The sequence below is a fragment of the Myotis davidii genome, unplaced genomic scaffold, assembly GCF_000327345.1.
Source record: "Myotis davidii unplaced genomic scaffold, ASM32734v1 scaffold609, whole genome shotgun sequence".
NCBI lineage: Eukaryota > Metazoa > Chordata > Mammalia > Chiroptera > Vespertilionidae > Myotis > Myotis davidii.
In genome coordinates, this window is record NW_006300164.1 from 1,176,769 (window position 1) to 1,195,849 (window position 19,081).

At 56.6% G+C, this 19,081-nt stretch overlaps 1 protein-coding gene across 1 annotated transcript in view; it reads left to right on the top strand.

Annotated features, from left to right (window-relative positions):
- Positions 1-19,081, top strand: part of EHMT1 (euchromatic histone-lysine N-methyltransferase 1) — a 48,722-nt gene that overhangs the window by 7,271 nt on the left and 22,370 nt on the right. The window contains 7 exon segments of the mRNA XM_015572354.1: positions 923-1,059; positions 1,281-1,469; positions 6,925-6,999; positions 8,299-8,419; positions 10,866-10,994; positions 11,249-11,394; positions 18,938-19,080. Of these exon segments, the coding sequence (XP_015427840.1) occupies positions 923-1,059; positions 1,281-1,469; positions 6,925-6,999; positions 8,299-8,419; positions 10,866-10,994; positions 11,249-11,394; positions 18,938-19,080 (940 nt within the window).

The following is a 19,081-nucleotide window of genomic DNA, read 5'->3' on the forward strand; positions in this document are numbered from 1 at the left end:
TGCACGGTGGCCCCACCCGAGGAGGCTGGTGGATGTGCCTTGAGGTGGCGGGGGCTCGCTCTTGAGCTACTGGGACACAGTTCCTGCAGACAGGACGGCCCCCTTCAGTGTAGAAAGGCCCTTTGCATGAGGCTCGCGCATGTGGGGCGCAGACATGCAGGTGAGCCTTGTCAGCCTGGTTGCGGGGGTGCGGCTGATGCGCGCCCCCCCTCACCCCCCCGGTTTCCCATAGGCTGCCTGGGCGTGTCCAGGGTCAGAGCGGTATGCCTTCCAGGCTTTAAAGTACTTCCGGCCGGTGCAGGGCCTCGGCCGGCATCTCTGCGCCCGTTTCAGCACCGGCACAGCCATGTGCTCCCCCCACGTGACTCCTGACCCAGGAGCCGGGGTGCAGACATTGGCCCCTTTGGCCTCTCGATACTTCAGTGTTGCTTCCTACAGTGACAGTATAGTGTCCCTGAAAACGGCACTGCCACCACGGGCGGTAGCCGTGCCGCGACTCGTGGCCAGCTTTTGCCAGGTGCCCTGTGAATGCCCTTTTCAGCAAAGGAAGCAGTGTCTCTCGGTGGGTTTCAGAAACTTCTAAACCCTGGAACTTTAAAAAAAGTGTTTGGTTCCAGCTGTTGTCCACCACTGCCCTTCCGGTGGTGGACGGAGCGAGGAGGCAGGTGGCGGGAAGGGCACTGTGCAGGGGCGGGGCTTTCAGGGTCTCATTTGCATCTGTACAGCTCAGTGTTTTATTGTGAATTAAACGGACGGCCCGTGAGCGCCCCTGCCCTCTCCCGTCCCTGTGTCTGTGCTGAATGTTGGTGGACAGGTCTGTGAGCTGTCCCCTACCTGGAAAACACATTTGAATGGCACCTCTTTTTCTTTCTTTTCTCCTTTTGACTTTTTTTTTTTTTAGCTTCCTTGCCTTTTGTTTTAGCAGCTGCAGTGTCTCGAAAGAAAAAACGAAGAATGGGAACCTATAGTCTGGTTCCCAGGAAAAAGACCAAAGTATTAAAACAGAGGACGGTGATTGAGATGTTTAAGAGCATAACTCACTCCACTGCCGGCTCCAAGGTGAGGGCGCGGCGGTGCCGTGTGTCTGTCCAGGACGGTCTGTGGCCGACAGACCCAGGGTGAGGGGGAGGCCATGGTCCCTTCTGAAGGAGCCTAGGCTCTCAGGCGCCTCTGCTCCAGGCCACGCCTGCCGTCCAGGTGGTGGCGGCGCCCTGCCCTGGGGGCCAGCGGGCTGTCCTGCTCCCGGCTCCGCGTGACGCATGTCCCCCTGCCTGTTCCAGAGCGAGAAGGACCTGGGCGACAGCACCCTCCACGTGAACGGGGAGAGCATGGAGATGGACTCGGAGGAGGAGGACTCCGAGGAGCTGGACGAGGAGGAGGACCAGGGCGCCGAGCAGGCTGCTGCCTTTCCCACGGAGGACAGCAGGACTTCCAAAGAGAGCGTGTCGGGGAGTGACCGCACCCAGAAGGTAGGCCTTTCCCTCCGTGGTCAGGAGGCTCCGGAGTGGACCATCGTGGGCCTGGGAGTCAGCAATGGGCCTTCTAGGCCGCCCTCAAGTCCCTGTCTGCGTCTGACTTGAGTTTTTGTTTACTTTTCTTGCATTTTAGATTAGTTTCTTTTAATGGAGAAGCGTGTGTCTCCCTGTGCCTGTGTATTGAAGGGCATGGATGGAGCGCCTTAGGCTCTGGGTGGACAGGACTCACTTGTGGCCGACTGCTCGTGGTGCTTGCTGCTGGCCGGTGCGACCCCTCCCCGGGGCAGCCCTCCCCCCGCTGAGGAACTGACGAGAGTCCCTGTTCTCCTGGTCGGAGCAAGCAGCATCCAGGGCTGCTAAGGTGCATGCGATCGGTACCACCTGGTGTGTCCCAGATGCCAGGCGTGTCCTTGTTATGAGGGAGGACCAGCTCCAGGAGGTGGCCGGGTGGCAGTGCGGTCACAGCCGCAACATCGGGGCCCTGTCAGCCAGGAACTGCCTGCAGGTGGTCCTGGGGCTCCTCCCTGGCCAGGGTCTCCAGGGCCCTGGGTGGGTGTGGTTTCTGAGCAGATGTGGGTGTTTGGGTGAGCATTTGTGCGCGCTCAGTTCTGAGGGGTAGACGAGGGGCATTGGGAGCTGGGGACGTAGATCGTTGTGCTCTTACTGTGCCACGGAGCAGACTCGGTTGAGGAAACTCTCGGTCACCTTTAAGCTGGACTGTTAAGCCAACGCAGTCACTGCTCCGAGCCCCACTGGGCATTCTCTCCCATCGTCTGTGGTTGTGCATCTGTGACGATGTGGCACCAGGAGCGTCGCGTGGATGTAGGGGTGGGCGTCAGCTCCAGGCGGGCTTGTCCTCCAGCCTTGCCAGGGGCTCGCGGCCTAGCTCCTCATCTCCTGCTGGTACACGGACTTGCACTTGTGGGTCAGTTGACGTGAGCTATCTTCTAATACTGCATGGATTTCATCTTTTGTTTATGAATATTTGACATACAGAATTTATTTGGTGATAAAATGTAAAGTTAATGCACTCAAAATGGCTGAATTTTATGGAACCCATTCCCTCGAAATGGCTGTCCACGTATGTCAACAGCATTATTGACTGATTTCCCCTGGCTGGTTTAAAAAGCGCCATTGTCATATACAGCGTGGCATACGAATTTGAGTCTATGTCCGGATTCTTTATTTTGATCCAGAGTCTCATCTTTAAGAGGGAGTCTGGACACTGAATACTAGACGTAGTTATAAAGGGGAAACTAAAGCAACCTTAAGCTTACAAAAGAGTCAGGAAACGAAGTGGGATGAAAGAAGACACTGTGGCCACTGGGAAACAAAACAAGACGCAGGGACGGCCTGAGTTAGCAGGACAGTGAGCACAAGTAGATTGAACAGGGCCGTCCCAGTGAGAGACGGCACACGTGCCAGCCGTCCTGACGACACTCCGCGGCCCTAACGCGGTGTCGGTCGGACAGCTGGGGTGTGTCAGACGGTGGCCATGGTGAGAGTGGGGACTGGCTCAGAGGAGGCTGAAGGGTACGGGCCTGTTTGCAGGACTTAGTGGCGAGCAGATGGAAGGCAGAAGGCCAGAGAGCTCCTGTGTTTCAGCGGCTCCTTGTGGAGCCAGCTTGGGTTTGGGGTTTGGTGATGACTTCGTGACCCCAGGAATGATAAGGGTTCAGTTTGCCAGTGACCCCAGAATGCCATGCCTGAGTGTCCACCCAGGTCACCCCCTGAGCCCTGCCGCCCTCGTACCCGCCCTGCCTCGGTGCAGATGGACCCTGCTGGGCCGCGTATTAGTGTGGCTCATCTCTGCAGTGTTATGTTTGTGCGTTTGTTTGTATTGTTAGTTCATTGTCATTGTTATGTCACGGTGGTTTTTTAAAAATATTTTTATTTCAGAGAGGAAAGGGGAGGGAGAGAGATAGAAACATCAATGGTGAGAGAGAGTCATTGATTGGCTGCCTCCTGTGCCCCCTACTGGGAATGGAGCCCACAGCCTGAGCATGTGGCCTTGATGGAATTGAACCCCAGACGCTCAGTCCACAGGCCGATGCTCTCTGTCCATGGAGCCAAACTGGCCAGGGCTGTCATGGTCGTTTTTAAAGTCATCCCAGTTCTCCGAGGCCCTCTCAGGCCATCTTGGTGTCCAAAGTATGACTGTAAAATGCTAAAATCGTAGTTGCCTTTTATACTGCCGTTTATTGGAGCTGTGCTGTGGTTTAAACATTCTCAGTTTAAATTTCTGTGACAGAAAATATTAATGGGCATAACACACCAAAGAGGCACTCTGGTGTTCTTAGTAATTTTCCAGAAAATGAGGTGGTTCCGAGACCCGAACACAGCTCGTGGAGTCCCCCCGAGGTGCCTGCTGGCTGCCCACGCGTGGGACCGCGTGGGATCCGCACGACTTCGCGGTCAGACTTCCTCCCCTTCCGAGTGTGTTCCCACCGGACGCCGCTCTGTGTGTAGCCTTGTGCCCTGGGGTTGGTTATGCTCTGAAACCACTTGGTAGGAAGGGGGCCCCCGCCGTGTGTTCCTCCCACGGCGCCGGCCTTCTCATTGGTGGGACCAGCGCTTGCTGTTTGGATTAGAGGCCAGTTTCAGGGCCTGGTCATGTGGCAGGCAGCTGGGGGTCCCAGGCGTTTTGAGCGCGGGGTGGGGTGAGGTGCAACCCTCACTTTGTAGCCTGGGGTTGGAGCTGGGTCTGGCGATTGGGGTCGGGCCTGCTGGGTCAGGGTCTCCTCTGGCCTCCCCGCCCCTGAGCCTTCGCGGGCCGCGGGCCGTCTTCCTTGCTCGCTGGTGCTTCAGCTCTCGGTGCAGCATCAGACCCGGCTGTTCGGCCCGCTCCCTTCTCCTCCCCGTTTGCTCAGGTTTTCGGTGTTGCCTTCTTGGCAGCTGTTGTGTGTGCAGTTACCCAGCGACCCTACAAAGTCCCCTGCTCCTTCCTTCACGGTCTCTCACGGCACTTCGGGACCAGCTGGGCAACTAAGTTGTTAAGCTGCTTGTTTTAACTGGTGGTTTCATTGCTCAATCTTTTGTTGTTGTTGTGAATCCTCGCCCGAGGATATTTTTTCCATTGATTTTTTAGAGAGACGAGAAGGGAGGGGGAGAGAGAGACACATCCATTGGTTGCCTTTCACATGTTCCCTGACTGGGGCCGGGGATCGAGCCTGCAGCTGAGGTACATGCCCTTGACCGGAATTGACCCTTCAGTCTACGGGCTGATGCTGTAACCACTGAGCAACCTGCTAGGGCTAAAATAAAAAACTACCCAACAAAACTTAAAGATAGCACATTAAATAACCTGACCGAAGCTATCTGGATCCTACCAGAAAGGTTACTGTACCACTCAGTGGTGAGCATCTTAAAGCATTTCTAACAGGAGGAGGAAGATGGGGAGGGCGGCCGCTGTCTCCCGCCATGAACCCGCAGCTCTGGTCCCCGAGACCTCTTGGGACGAGACCAGCAGGAAACGTTCCTGTTGGGAAGGACCAGAGAAAAGCATATGCTGAGGGTGGAGGTGCCTCCCAGTGGCAAGACCGCGGCCGGAGAAGGCAGGCAGCTGGATCCCAGCCGCTCCCTGTGCTCCCGGCTCAGAAGCCTGGAGCGAGGCAGGGGCTGGGCGCGGCCTCACAGACGGTCAGGCGTGCAGACGTGGAAACGGTGGGCGCACAGCACGTGGCCGCTCTATTTGTCCGGTAAAGGTCGTCTCGAAGCAGATACTTCAGTGTGGATCTTCGAAGGGCAAGATCTGAGAAACAAAACCACAGCATCTCACCTAAAAACTGAAAAGTATGATTGTAATGATGTACTGTCACCAGCGCACTTGGCATACATATAACAAGAAATGTTTGTTACCTGGAAGAAGAAAACTAAGACCTCTCTGAAAGTAGTTCAGAAAAGAGACAAGTGCGTGGAAGACCCACTGTTTGTCTGGGGGAGGACCAGTGTGACTGTGTGCGGACCAGAACCGTTCCCCCAGGACCCACAAGAGCGAGGCATGGTGACAGCAAGATGGGAGCGAGGGCCGTGGTGCCGAGACAAGGCCGCCACCGAAACGGGGCTTGTGAGGAGGGAGGGCGGGAGGGAGTGGATGGGCCATAGCAGCCGTTTGTATGTAAGGACCGAGTTTATTGTGGGAATAGGGTTTAGATAGTCGTCTGGGGACCATGACAGTTCAGTAAATGTTGGAACAATCGGCTGATCGTTGGGGAAAAACAGATGTGGGCTCCTGCTTGATGGTTCCTCACAAATGTCACCTTTCTGGAATTGGGTGGGGTGATGGCTGCTCCCCGAACATAGTGAAAACCACCCCGTCGGACACTTTAAAACGATGAGTTTCCGGGTTAAGTGAATCACTTCCCAGTGAAGCTGTGACTTACAAAAGTAAATTCCAGAAGATTTAGTGTCGACACAAATGCTGCCTGGTGGGAGGGGATGCTGGGACTTTTCTGATGGCCAGTGAGGAAGGCCTGGTGCAGGGCCAGACCCAGAGCCCCGAAGGGAAAGGGGGGCACGTGTGACTGGTCCAGGTCACACCTCCAGTTTATGCCAGGAAGACCAGAAGCAAAGCTCAAAGAACTCAACCCAGAAGACATCTGTGATGGTCAGCAGCCACCACATTAGCATCCTGTGTGTGTAGCTTCCCACAGTCGGTAAGAAAGCAAGAACCCAGTGGAAATGCGGACGCGGTAAGGCCCCGAGACCTGGCGGGGAGGTGGAGGGCGCAGTGAAGCAGCGTCTGCCTGGGGCTGGTCCCGGACGGAGGGTCCTGCTGGCTCAGGACACAGCCGCAGTGTGGAGCGCTGGGTGTGCCTCGATGGGGGCTGACGGCATCACCACGTGCCCCCACGGAACCAGGCCAGCATGTGCGTGCCACGTCCTGGTCCCCGCCTCCAGGACCGGTGAGAAGGGGCACATGGGTGCTCGCATGTACTTTGGCCACTTCTACACCAACAGTGTGTGCGTGTGGATAGAAAAGGAGACAAGCAGCCAGAATAAGGTCTCTGTGTTGTTTTGATATGGAAAGAATTCCAAAACACATTTTTAATGAGAAGACATAACATTCGCAAAACTGCATTTGACGGCCCATTATCTGACCAGACAGAGACGCGCTCTTGTGTTCAGGCCACGTGTGTGCACACGGGCTGAAGGCCCTGAGCCAGACTGGGCTCTCGGGTGTGTCTGTGGGGGAAGGGGTCATTGTGATTTTGTAACCTCTGACACCTTTTCACTGTGTGTGCTTTGTTACTTTCCAACCGAATTCTACGCTCAGGACCACCAGGTGATGCGCCAGGCGCACTCGTCTTCAGCGCTGACCGAAGGAGCACCCCAGCAGTCGCTCGGGGCGGGGCAGGAGCGCCGGCAAAATGTGGTTTTGTGGAATCGCTGCCACTGGAGCGTCTCATTAGTTTCTGTTTTCTTTTTGGCTTGTTGTGCGGCTGGGCAGATGGATGGCGAGTCTGAGGAGGAGGAGTCGGCCGGCACCGGGGAGGAGGAGGAGGACGGAGACGAGTCCGACCTGGTAACCAGCGGTGCATTCTGGCTTTGTGTTTGTAGCCCAGTGAACCGGAGACAGCGCCATGCATTGTGTCCGCGTGGGGAGGAAGCAGGGCCTCGCGGGCGCAGGCAGATGCGGGCGGCCTCGGGAAGGAGCAGGAGCGGCACCGCGGACAGGCCAGGGCAGGGCCGGCAGGGGGTCCCCCAGACTCTGCCGCGGCTGTGAGGAAGGAAGGTGTGAGGTGTCAGGAAGAACCACCTGTCGGGGGGCTGGGTGTGGCAGGGGCGAGGCACGGAGCGAGGGCAAGTCTGTTGTTACCACTGGGCAGCCAGGCAGAGATGTCACGGAGGCAGGGCCCTGGGTGGGATGGGGAGCTTGGAAATGGGGAGGGATGGAGCCTGGGCACCATGGCCAGACACGTGGGTCCTCAGTCCGGAGGGTCCTCCGAGCTTCAGGAAGGAAGCTCGGGACCTGGGGTCACGTGGATGGAGAAGCTCTTAGGAGCCAGCAGGTGGCATGTGGTGTCAGCTGGTCTGGGGCGGATGAGAGGAGGGAGGACACGGACTTGGTGACGGTGTGACGTGACGGGAGCTCTGGGTGCAGTGCTTGCCACAGTTCTTTGTGAAGCTTTGCCATCCAGGAGCGCCCAGAGGGCAGGGGCACGGGGTGGTGGGCTGTTGAGAGGGCCTCACTGGGCGGAGCACCGACACGGTCCAGCACCAGGGCGGTGAGCGGGAAGGCCAGGCCCTGCACCTGGTGCGCCTTTGTGTCTCGTGAACACGTTCTCTCCAGGTTCTGCCCACAGCAGGCAGGGAGCCTGAGGTCCTTGCACTAGACCAGCTGCAGGGCTGGCGGTCCCCACTGTGCGTCTGTCTGTCATTCGTGGCAGGTGGATGCCCTTCCCCACTTAGGTTTTAGAAACACTCAAACCATCGTGAAGGCTAGAGGCGTGCTGCCCCCGCCCGCACTGCGCTCCAGGCGGGTTCCGGAGCTCGGAGGCGCCTCTCAGAACAGGCAGCGCAGCATGTGGGCTGGGTCTCGGCGCGTAGGCGCTCCCTGAGCCAAACTCAAGACTTCTCCGTTCCATTCCGATGCTCCGAGCCTTTTCGGGGCCTGTAAGATGACTGAGCCTGGAGTGATGTTGGGGGAAAGCCCCGGTCTGTAAGAATGGGATCCGGGAAAGAATGTCTGAAAGTGAAATTGATTTTCTAGTTGCAGAATCAGGACATGGCAGGTATTCTGTTCGCGCGAAAACAGAACTGCAGCGCGTGGGCCGTCTGAGGTCCCTCCGCTCAGCTCCCTGTTCCTGCCCCTTTGGTCCAGAGCTCTGAGTCCAGCATCAAGAAGAAGTTCCTCAAGAGGAAAGGGAAGCCTGACAGCCCCTGGATCAAGCCGGCCAGGAAGAGGCGGCGGAGAAGCAGGAGGAAGCCGAGCAGCGCGCTGGGTGAGCCCTGCCCACCGGGAGCCCTGGGGGAGCCGGGCCGGCGGGAGGCGGGGCTCCGGAGGACTGGTCTGGTTAAGGAAGAGGAATGATGTTTGACATTCCTTTGGTGCAGACACCCAGGTGACCGTAACCCTGTGGCACTCAGTCCCTGGCTTCCTTGGTGGCTGTGGAGCTGACGGGATCATCCATCACCTGCCCTGTGCAGACAGGGCATTGGGGCCTGTGTGGACCTCCGGTCCCGCGGGCAGTGCCTCGGCCCACATGGTGGCTTTCGGCCCCAGCTCAGATTCCCGGCTTCAGAGGTCTTTTTGTGAAGGGACACAGGAAGGACATGGCCCTCAGACCCAGAAGGTCAGCAGGCCTGGGGGCGGGGCTACTGCAGCCACTTGGTTTCAGAGGACTTGGCATTGGGGACAGTGTATGACACTCAGGTGCACAGCTGGCAGGTCCCCGCCTATGCCAGCCTGCTGTCCCCAGTCACCCTGCCTCGCTCGTTCAGGCAGGTCACACCGTGGGTCTTTGTGTGGATGATCGGGAGGTGCCTGTCTCTCAGGCAGCGGCTGTGTGCGTAGCTGTTGGGGAGGCAGCCACGTTGCCGGCGGGGCTGGGCGGCCAGAGGGAGACCAGGCCAGGGCTGTCCACGGTGTGCGGGTCCTTTGCCTGCTGGGGAGTTGGGTTCTTCCCAGTTGGGGCTGTTTCTGAGGGAAGAGCTGTGCCCACTTGTGTCCGTGTCTCTTGGAGCAGATGCTCTCAGCGTCTTGGGTCCACGTTTAGCCTGGAGGGGCCGAGTCATGTGGTGTCTGACTTGGTGGGAAACGTTTCCAAAGCGTTGTCCTCTCTGGGCAGCGCGCAGGCCCCTGCTAGGGTCCTGGCCGCCCGCTCTGCTCCAGCGCCGTGGCCTCAGTTTCCTCATCTGCGCTGGGCGCACGTTTACTTTCTGCGTCTTCTTTGGGAAAGTGTTTATTCTTTCGTTCGTGTGAGATCGATGTGTGCCTTCCCAGGGATCACGGTCTTCTGGGAAGTGCGTTCTGTGAGTGCGCGCCGCGTAAAAGCTTAAAGTGCGCTGAAGTCTCACTTCTGACTGCACTCTTCCCACGTTCTGCTGTGTGTGACCTCAGAGGCCTCGTGCTAACTGTCGGCACAAAGACTTTGTCCCATCTTTTCTTGAAGTTCCCGTCTGAGCCCTATCGTGGGTCTCCGATGCCGCTGAGCTGGTGCCTGTGCTGGGAGGCGGGTCCAGTGCACGTGCCGTGTGCGGGCGGCGCTATGGCTGTGTGGACTTCCTCTTCTCACCTTCCCACCTGTGCTGACAGTGCTGGGCATTTCTGGACGGTCTTGTCTCTTCCGTCCGGCCGTCCGTCCATCCGTCTGCACCACAAGCTGCAGCACTCCATCGTTTTCCTGATTACTTCAGCTGTCCTTCATTCCCCTGAGGTAGAGGTAGCTTTGCCGAGTGGATATCGGGGAGGCATATGCGGGCGCTGTGTGTGACTGTCACAGTGTGAGCCTGGACTTAGGTGTCGGGGCCTCCTTGAACCTCATGCTCCTTCCCGGACGGTTCCTCTCTCGTCACGGCTTACCCCTCAGGCCATCTGCCTGGCGTGGCTCTTCCTGCCGGCTGACACGCAGGTGCAGGTCCGAGAGGGAACGTACCTTCGGCGCAGAGGCGTCATCTTTGCCTTCTTGGTGTGACGTGCACAGCGCGCGCCTGAGCACTCACCCGGGAGTTGGGACGTGTTCTCTCTGTGAGGCTTAAAATGGCACAGACCCTCCTGCCCTCAGGTGGACGGCTACTCCTCACGGGCGCTGGCTCCCTGCCTGTCCCAGACCCAGGGCAGAAGGTGGCGGCACTCAGAGGTGTGATGCCTCCCCTCAGCGGGCGATGCCCTGTTCCCTGGCCACTGAAAGAAGAGCTGCGACGCTGATGGAGCTCGGTGCGTGGGGCATCTGCCCTCGCTGGGCTCGGGGTTCTGTGTCCGAGCAGCTTTCCTTCCCTGGCTCCGCGGTGAGGGCCCCACAGTGGCGGCTCCAGGGCCTCCTCGTGCACAGATGCCTTCCCTGGGCCTGTCCCGAGGGCGACCTTCTCCTATACCCCGGTCTGGCGGCAGACGCCCCAAGTCCTTCCTGGTCCCAGGAGTCGGCACGCGCGGGCTGTTCCTTGGCTGCTGCTCAGCGTCTGGCCTGACCTGAGGGTTGTGGAGCATACTCATCCTGTGCTCACCGTCCTCCGGGCTGTTGGGCCAGCTGGGCTCGGGCTGGGGTCCATCAGAGACAGGTTTTGACACAGACCCTCCCATGCGCCGTGTGTGGACATGGAGGCTCACACAGTGTGCAGGAAGGTGGGGAGTGGTGGCCTGGGCCACAGTTGCAGTGATGGCTGAGTGGAGCAGATTGATTGGCACCGCGTCTGGGGGCGTGGCGTTCACAGTGGTGCCTTTGAACGCAGGTCCTGAAGCGTACACGTCTTCTTCGGGGAGCGCAGAGCCGGCGGCCCCGGGGGACAGTGCGGGGTACATGGAAGTGTCTCTGGACTCCCTGGATCTCCGTGTCAAGGGAACGCTGCCCTCCCCAACAGGTGAGCGTCAGGCTGTGACTCGGCCGGCCCCGTCTTGCCTTCCTGTCCCTGGTTGGCGTTCTTGTCCTGTGGCCCCCCCCCGGAACGTTGCCAGCACAGCACCGTGTGGCTCGCATTTCCCTGTCCTGAGATGGCAGAGGCCGGGAATTGGTCCCTCTGTGGACTGCGCTTCACTGTGGGGGTGGGTGTCAGCGGACGGAGCGAAGCCGGCACACGTCCCACTGGTGGGGGCGCTCTCGTGTGTCTGACTCCAGGGCTGGCTAACGGTCCCGACGCGGGGGAGACGGACGGCCTCCAGGAAGTGCCCCTCTGCAGCTGCCGGATGGAGACCCCGAAAAGCCGAGAGATCACCACTCTGGCCAACAACCAGTGCATGGCCCTGGAGAGCGTGGACCACGAGGTGAGCGTTGACTTTCATTAGCTGAGCAGGGGCATGGCAGTGCCCCGAGCTTATGGCGCAGAGCCTGGCAGGCAGCAGAGGTGACATCCTGGAAACCCAGACCCGGGTGGAGAGCTCTTAGGGAGGCGATGCCAGTGGTGCCATGCCTGCCTGGGTGAGGCTCATGCTCCAGCAGAGGATCGACCTGCTGCCGGTGCAGACGTGGATGGGCCGGCGGCCGGCGAGCCTGCAGCACCCGTCACTCAGCTTGTCCACAGACCCACCCGCCCTCTCCCAGGACTTTCCTCCGTGACAGAGGCACTCACACGCCTGGCCCCGCCTAACCCTAACCGCCTCTGCCATCTGCAGCCCGACTCGTCGCCCTCGGCCCTCATCCTGGCTGTGAGCTGGCATTCCAGTGCAGACCCACATACCACTAAATATTTCAGGATGCGTCTCCCTAAAAAAAGGACATTTCTCATGTAACAGAAATAGTGACTTCCTGTTACATAATGCCCAGTTCAGAGTCAGATGTGTCTGAAAAACCGTCCTCTTACAGTTTTTCCCCAAAGTCCTCGTGTGGCATTTGCTGTGTGTGTCCTATGTTTCTGCCTCTTTTCACCCAAACACTCTCGCCGCCGCTCCTCTCCTGTCCACGCTGCTGGGCGACCTGGACCCACCTGGACGCTGGGGCTGAGGCTTCCCATCTGTCACATCGGGTCCTCGTCCCGTGGCCCGAGCACCTGAGGTTCAGGTGCCATGCTTCAGCTCTGTCCATTTCCTGCTGCCCAGAATGCTCTGGAGCAGGTCTGTGTGGCCGCCAGTGGCCCCGCCTTTAGTCCTCAGCCTTCCCGTGCCCTCGGGCACTGCCATTCCTCCCGCAGTCCTGGCTGGGACTCTGGCACAGAAGACCTCCCCTCTGCTGGCCCTGAGGACACCCCCACGGCACACAGCATCACAGCTGCTGCTCAGTTTCTTCATTTTCCAAGCAAAGAGCTGGTGCCCAGCGACCTCTGCAGCCCGCCCGTTCCTCGGCTCCTCGTGGACTGTGCTGACTGGCTGTGTCTCTGATGTCTGTGTTAGTTCTTTGGCGTTTTAAAGTGGGGGTGGCTGGCCGTGAGGGTTCTGTTATTCGGGTGGTTTTACAGGAAGGCTTGTCTTCTCCTCCAGTGTCTCACACCATCTCGAGTGTTTTGTTCGTTTCCCAGTCCTTCGGGCTGGGAAACGTGTTCCCATCCTCTTTGGAGGTTGACCAGTTCTCCCTTTCAAACATCATTGTGGACTGAATATATATAGATATGTATTTAACTTTTTATGTTTTTATTGGTTTTAGAGAGAGATGAAGGGAGAGAAATAGAAACTGATGAGAGAGAAACATCCATCAGCTGCCTCCTGCACGCCCTCTCCTAGGGATCGAGCACACAACCCAGGCCTATGCCCTGATGGGAATCGAACCAGTGATCTCCTGGTTCATAGGCCGACGCTCAATCACTTAGCCACACCGGCTGGGCTACATGAATATATTTGGGGTTTCATTTTTGTGTTTCATTCTTATTGGTGCTCAAACAGTCCCATCTTTGGCGCACATGCCCTCTTCACGTGGGACCTTTCCTGGGGCCATGACTGTCCTTGCGATGCTGAGAGGTTCCGTGCATTTCACTGCTTCTCTCAAAGGGCCCGGAGCATTTCCTAGGTGTGCAGGTCCGTGTGATTCTGGAATCAGTCGTTTCCATGGTGTTGCAGAACCATTAAGAGCGCAAGACACCTGTGGACTTCGCAGGAGCCACTCTGAAACTGGAAGATGGTGGAGATTTTCCAGTGCAACCAGTCCTTTTTTTATTTTTTTTTTAATTAATCCTCACCTAGGATATTTTCCATTGATTTTCAAAGAGTGGAAGAGGGAAGGAAAGACAGAAATATCAATGTGAGAGAAATACATCAATTGGTTGCCTCCTGCACACACCCTGACCAGGGAGGAGCCTACAACCGAGGTATATGCCCTTGACCGGAATCAAACCTGGGACCCTTTGGTCCACAGACCGACACTCTCTCCACTGAGCCAAACGGGCTAGGATACAACCAGTCTTCTAAGAAATGACTATGTTCCTGTTTTCTTTTTTAATTAATTTTTTTTAACCACCAGTTTATTCAACACAACAATCCCTCCAGCTTTACTGAGGTGGTTGACCATGTCCATGACTAAATCTGCCTCTCAACTGGAAGTCAGGGTTTAATTCCCGGTCATGGCACAGGCCTGGTTTGTGGGCTCGATCCCAGTGTGGGGCATGCAGGAGGCAGCCGATCAGTGATTCTCTCTCATCATTGATGTTTCTCTCTCTCCTCTGAAATCAATAAAATTATATTAAAAAATTTTGTTGCTGTTTTGGAAATAAGTTTTTTATGTTAGTGTATGATAGATATATTGCTATTTTAAAATAAATTATTAAAAAATTTTAATTTCCAAGAACCAAGATCATGGTGTAGGTAAACACCTGTACTTACCACCTCTCACAAGTACATCAAAATTACAACTGAAATACAGAACAATTATCACTCAGAACCACCTGAAAGCTGGCTGAATGCAAGTCCTACAACTAGAGAAATAAAGAAGAAAGCACATGGAGACTGGTAGGAGGGATGAGGCATGGAAAGGGCTGGTCTGAAACCCACCTGTGTTGGTTGTTTTTTTTTTTTAATTGGGAGGGAGATAGTCTCAGCAGTTTTTCCATATGAATGGCCTGTCCTGGCTCAGGCTTCAGACTTTGCTAAAATCTCTCAAACAAGCTGCTTCTGGGTCAGCATGCCCCAAACCCATCAATTAAAGGCTTAAGCCCCGTCACTAGCCTGCCTTGCTTCACAACTGGGCCTCCTTTGGGCACCTCCAGGCCAAATACAAATAGGAGGAATCTGCAGATTTCTCTGTAGCTCCTGCCAAGTGGCCCCAGGCAGTGGCTGACTTTGCACCACCCGGGACGCCCTAGAGCCAGTGCACCAGCATGACAGCTTCAGACTATACCAGATTTACAACTCTGCACACCCACAAGCCACCCACAAGGGGCAGATTCACCACCAAAGCCCCACTGCTCCATATGAAGCCAGTCCTGCTCCATAGGGGTGTCTCCTGCACAGCAGCTCTCCCATTGTAGTTGCAGCTGGTCCTCACAGCCAATTGGCCTGGAGGTCAACTCCTCCCAACGACTCCAACAGCAATCAAGGCTCAGCTAAGAGACTGTGCACACAGCCCACACAGGCTGAGCCACCGGGCCTACAGGACACATACTACACAAGACCACTGCCACTTCCAGGACACACAGCATCTCTACGTGATACTTAGAAACAAACACGGGAGCAGCCAAAATGCAGAGACAAACGTCACAAATGAAAGAAATGGAAGCAAGCAGACTACGGGATACAGAGTTCAAAACCATGGTTACAGGATTCCTCATGGATCTCAGTAAGACCTTCAAGGATCTCAGTGAGAATGTCCAAGATATGAAAAAGGACCAGTCAGAAATGAAGCACACACTGACTGAAATAAGTAATGATTTACAGGGATTCAACAGTAGAGGATTCTGAGAATCAAATCAATGATTTGGAATATGAGGAAGCAAAAAATACCCAATCAGAAGAACAACAGAAAAAAGATTAAAAAAATATGAAGATAGTGTAAGGAGCCTCTGGGCCAACTTCAAGCCAACCAACATCCGAATTATAGGGGTGCCAGAAGGAGGAGAGAGCAAGATACTGAAAACCTATTTGAAGAAATAATGACAGAACTTCCCCTACCTGATGAAAAATAAACTTACAAGTCCAGGAAGTGCAGAGTCCAACCAGTATTCATGAAATGCTGAAGGGCATTCTTCAAGAACAGGAGGAGGAGGAAGAAGAAATATAAAATATGAACAATAACATGGCAATAGGTATGATAATTGAATCTAAAAATCAAACAAGAAACCTAATGAACAAAATAAAGTGGTAAATAAAATAGAATCAGAGGCATGGGAGCATGGAACAGACAGACTCACGAATCTCGGAAGGGAGGCTGGAGATTAATTCAAGATCTTACCCTTGGACACAGGATGGTGAATCCCGGGGCAGGGCGGGAACTGGATGGAGGGGCCAATGGGGAAAAACCGGGGACACCTGCAATATCTCAATAATACAAGGTTTAAAAAGAAGAGACGTTCTAATTTCCAATGTGGCAAATACCAGTAGCTATGCCTGTTGGACAAAGCTCTTTGGCAACTCAGTAACTTTAACCCTGTGAATGCCAACCAATATCCTAGGAAATATGCTAAAATTGCCAAGGCATCTCTGCTGATTTTACAGTTTAGGAAAAAAATTATGAATTGCAAGTAAATGAAGTTACATACTCAAAAACTTAAGGAAACCTTTACTGCGTTGACATATTTAGCAACATCATCTTCACTAATAAAAGCAGACTTAGAACTGGACGCCATTTCGAAGCTTTGATGGCGCTCCCGGCACTTTTGGGGAAAGACGGGAGGAACGATGGCGCTCCCCGGCACTCTAGGGCTTAAGAGTGTAAAAGCTCCCTGAAAGCAAAGTCTTCTTGGGGGTTGCTGTCCACCTGCTCCGACTGTTCTGTGTGGGACCCAGGAAATCCTGGGGCTGCAGCTCTTCCCTCAAACGGGGTTTGTCTCGGTGCTCCGCTGTCTCGTCCTCAGGTGTCAGCAGCCCTTTGTGAGCCAGCGCCTTGGTCTCTCTGCCGCCCGCCGTTTGCTTGAGGCCGTCACCTGTGCGTCGTTCTCGGCCTGACAGGTGCATGCAGCCGAGGAACCCCACCCGGCCAGGGGCCTGCTGCTCGGGCCTCTGGTGGGTCTCGGGCTCCGTCCTGCGTGCTGGTCCTGCTGGTGTCGGCTCTGCAGCCCAGGCCCTGTGGTCTCGCAAACAGCCTCCCGCCGTCTCTGTGCGGTGACGCCCGGGCGTTGGGTCACCAGTAAGACGCCGGCTCCCCGTGGAGGCTCCTGCCCTCGCGGCCTCCACCCTCACGTTTGCAGCGACTACATAGCACGTGGGGTTAGTCTTCTGTGCGAGGTGCGGGGTCCCTGTTGTTCCATGGTCGGCGTGGGCATCCTCATTTAGTGTGATCAGGGAGGAGTCGGATCACAGCTAATACTTTGCTGGAGTTAGGACGAAGCCATCTGCTGTTCCTTTTTCTTCATGGTGAGCCTTTTGCTTTGGAATGTCTTGTGATTGTAATTTATTCCATGGTTGGCTTTATTATTTGGGTCTTTTTCTAACGTTTTTAGTGGTTGCCCTGAGATTTCCCTTCAACTGGTGCTGTACCACTTCACGTACCATCTTCCGTGGCTGAGCTCTCCCTCCTGTCTTGTCCACGTTTTAGTTTCGTGTTGCTGCCGTCCCACCGCACACGGCTGCCGTTGCCTTAACTCGCCCTCTGGCTTTCAGACGGACGGACGCGCAGCCTCTGTCACCTGCAGCTTCAGGCCTCGCGCAGGTCCCGGCTCCCTCGGGTCATCCCCTCGTGTCCGAAGACCCTGCGTCTGTGTTAATTTTTTCCTGGCGGCAGCCTGCTCATCGTGGATTCTCCCTTTGGCGTGTGTGAAAAGTCCGTATTTTGCCTTCATTTCTGGCAGGTGTTTTCGTGGAGAGCGGTCAGCACTGGCGGCGTTGGCCGGTGACTCCCGGGGCTCCTGGCGATGCGCGGAGCTGTCTGACCTGGTTCCTGTGCGTGTGGGAGGCCTGGCCGCCGCCAGGGTCCCCCGTCTTTGGCCGAGGGGTGGTGGTGCTGCTCTTTCGTTTTTCTCGTGGTGTTGATCCTCGTGAGAGTTCTGTGAACTGCTTATTCCTAGAAAATTCTTGCCTGTAGCAGTTTGCTTTTCAGCCTGTTCTCTCTCGGCTCTGGGCTCGGGTGCCCGTGTTGGGGTGCGACTTGTCTCACAGCTGCCAGCTGCCCCTCTTCTTTCCTTTGTGTCTCAGGTTTAGCTGATTTCTCTTCCCCGTTTCAGACTTGGTGGCGTCTCCCTCTTTGTGGAGGGTGCGTGTGAGCACGTTTTATTCTGGTGTTTCCCTTTGCATTTCCTCCCGTCTCGGCTCATGGTGAGATACCTGGGCCGCCCAGGTCTTTCTCTGTCGACTCCTGCGTCTGCTACGGCGGGTCCAAATCCACACTCTCCGTGCCGAGCTCCTGAGCCCGGTCCTGCTGCGCTGTGTTTCTCTTACCCGAGGGACTCAGGTTAGCTGTCTCTCGTGCATTCGTGCTTCCCCTCCCCCTCCCCCTTCCCCCTTATCTTCCCCTTTCCCTTCCCCCTCCCCTTTCCCCTCTCCTTCCCCTTCCCCTTCCCCTTCGCTTTCATTTCCTTTCCCCTCACCCGAGGATATATTTTCCATTGATTTTTAGAGAGGGAGGGAGGAAAGTGGGGGGCAGAGAGAGCGAGCAAGAGAAACTTCGCTGGTAGAGAGACACGTGGGTGGGTTGCCTCATCACATGCACCCTGACCAGGACCAGGATGAGCCTGCAACCCAGGTACGGGCTCTTGGCCAGAATTGAATCCAGGCCTTAGGTCCGGGGCTGGCGCTCTAAGCACTGAGCAGCACTGTCCAGGCCTGACGTGTTCCCTGTGGGCACCGAGACCCTCTCCTTCTGGTTTGCTGGTGTGGCCCTGCTTTGTCTTCTCTGCAGGTCCTCAGCCTGCCTTCGTCCTGGTGGTGGGGTCCTGGATGCTGGGGGCGCCTTGGCTGTGGGGCCCTGGCGGGTCGTCTCGGGGCAGGGACATGCCTGTCCCTCCGTCTGGAGCTCTGCTTCCTCTTGTACACTTTTGACTTGTTGCTCGACCGTCGGAACTGCCTTCCACCCGGAGCACCCCGTGGAAACCCTCGCCTCCCGCCGGCCTCCCCGCTCTGGGGGCTCGTGTTTGCTCCCGCCGGGTCTGCTCTCCGGGGCTGGTGCCTGTTCCTCCCGCTCTGCCCGCCTCCGTGCTCCTCTCACCAGGTGTGCCCTGCTCTGCCCGCCTCAGCGTCCCTGGGCAGCCATCCCTCGGGGGTCATCGGGTGTGAGGCCCATGACTCACTGGCTTCCTTTTATCTGGAGGTGCTTGGGGGGGAGGAAGGGGGGCTGGGTCAGCTGATCAGTCACTGGGCAGGAAGTGAGGTCCTGGTCAGGCCTCAGGTGGGCTGCTGCTGGTAGGCACCTGGGCTGCACCCTGTCTGGGCTGCGTCCAAGGCCCGTCGTCTGCAGCCTGGTTGTGGCCTTGGCTCTGGTGTCACCACTGCGTGCAGGGCTCAGGGACTCTCTCTGCTCCCTGCTGCCGGCCCCTAACCTCGCGCTCCAGCCTGCCTGCCTGCCTGGTGCGCGTCTTTCTTTTTACTCTGCGGAGACCCCAACTTACTCAGGATGTTCTGTTCGATTTTGCCGAGTTAACCAGCAGCTGCTCTGACCCTGCGTGGCTACCCGTCACGCGGTTGTCCTCTCTGGGGCATGTGTGCTCTCGACCCCACGTCGGTGCTCAAGGTCCGCCCTGGACTCGCCTCCGCTCAGCCGCCTGGGGCTCGGTCGCTGACCTGTGTTGTCTGATTGCAGCTGGGCAGGTGCACCAACAGCGTGGTCAAGCACGAGCTGATGCGCCCGTCCAGCAAGGCGCCGCTCCTGGTGCTGTGTGAAGACCACCGGGGCCGGATGGTGAAGCACCAGTGCTGCCCCGGCTGCGGCTACTTCTGCACGGCG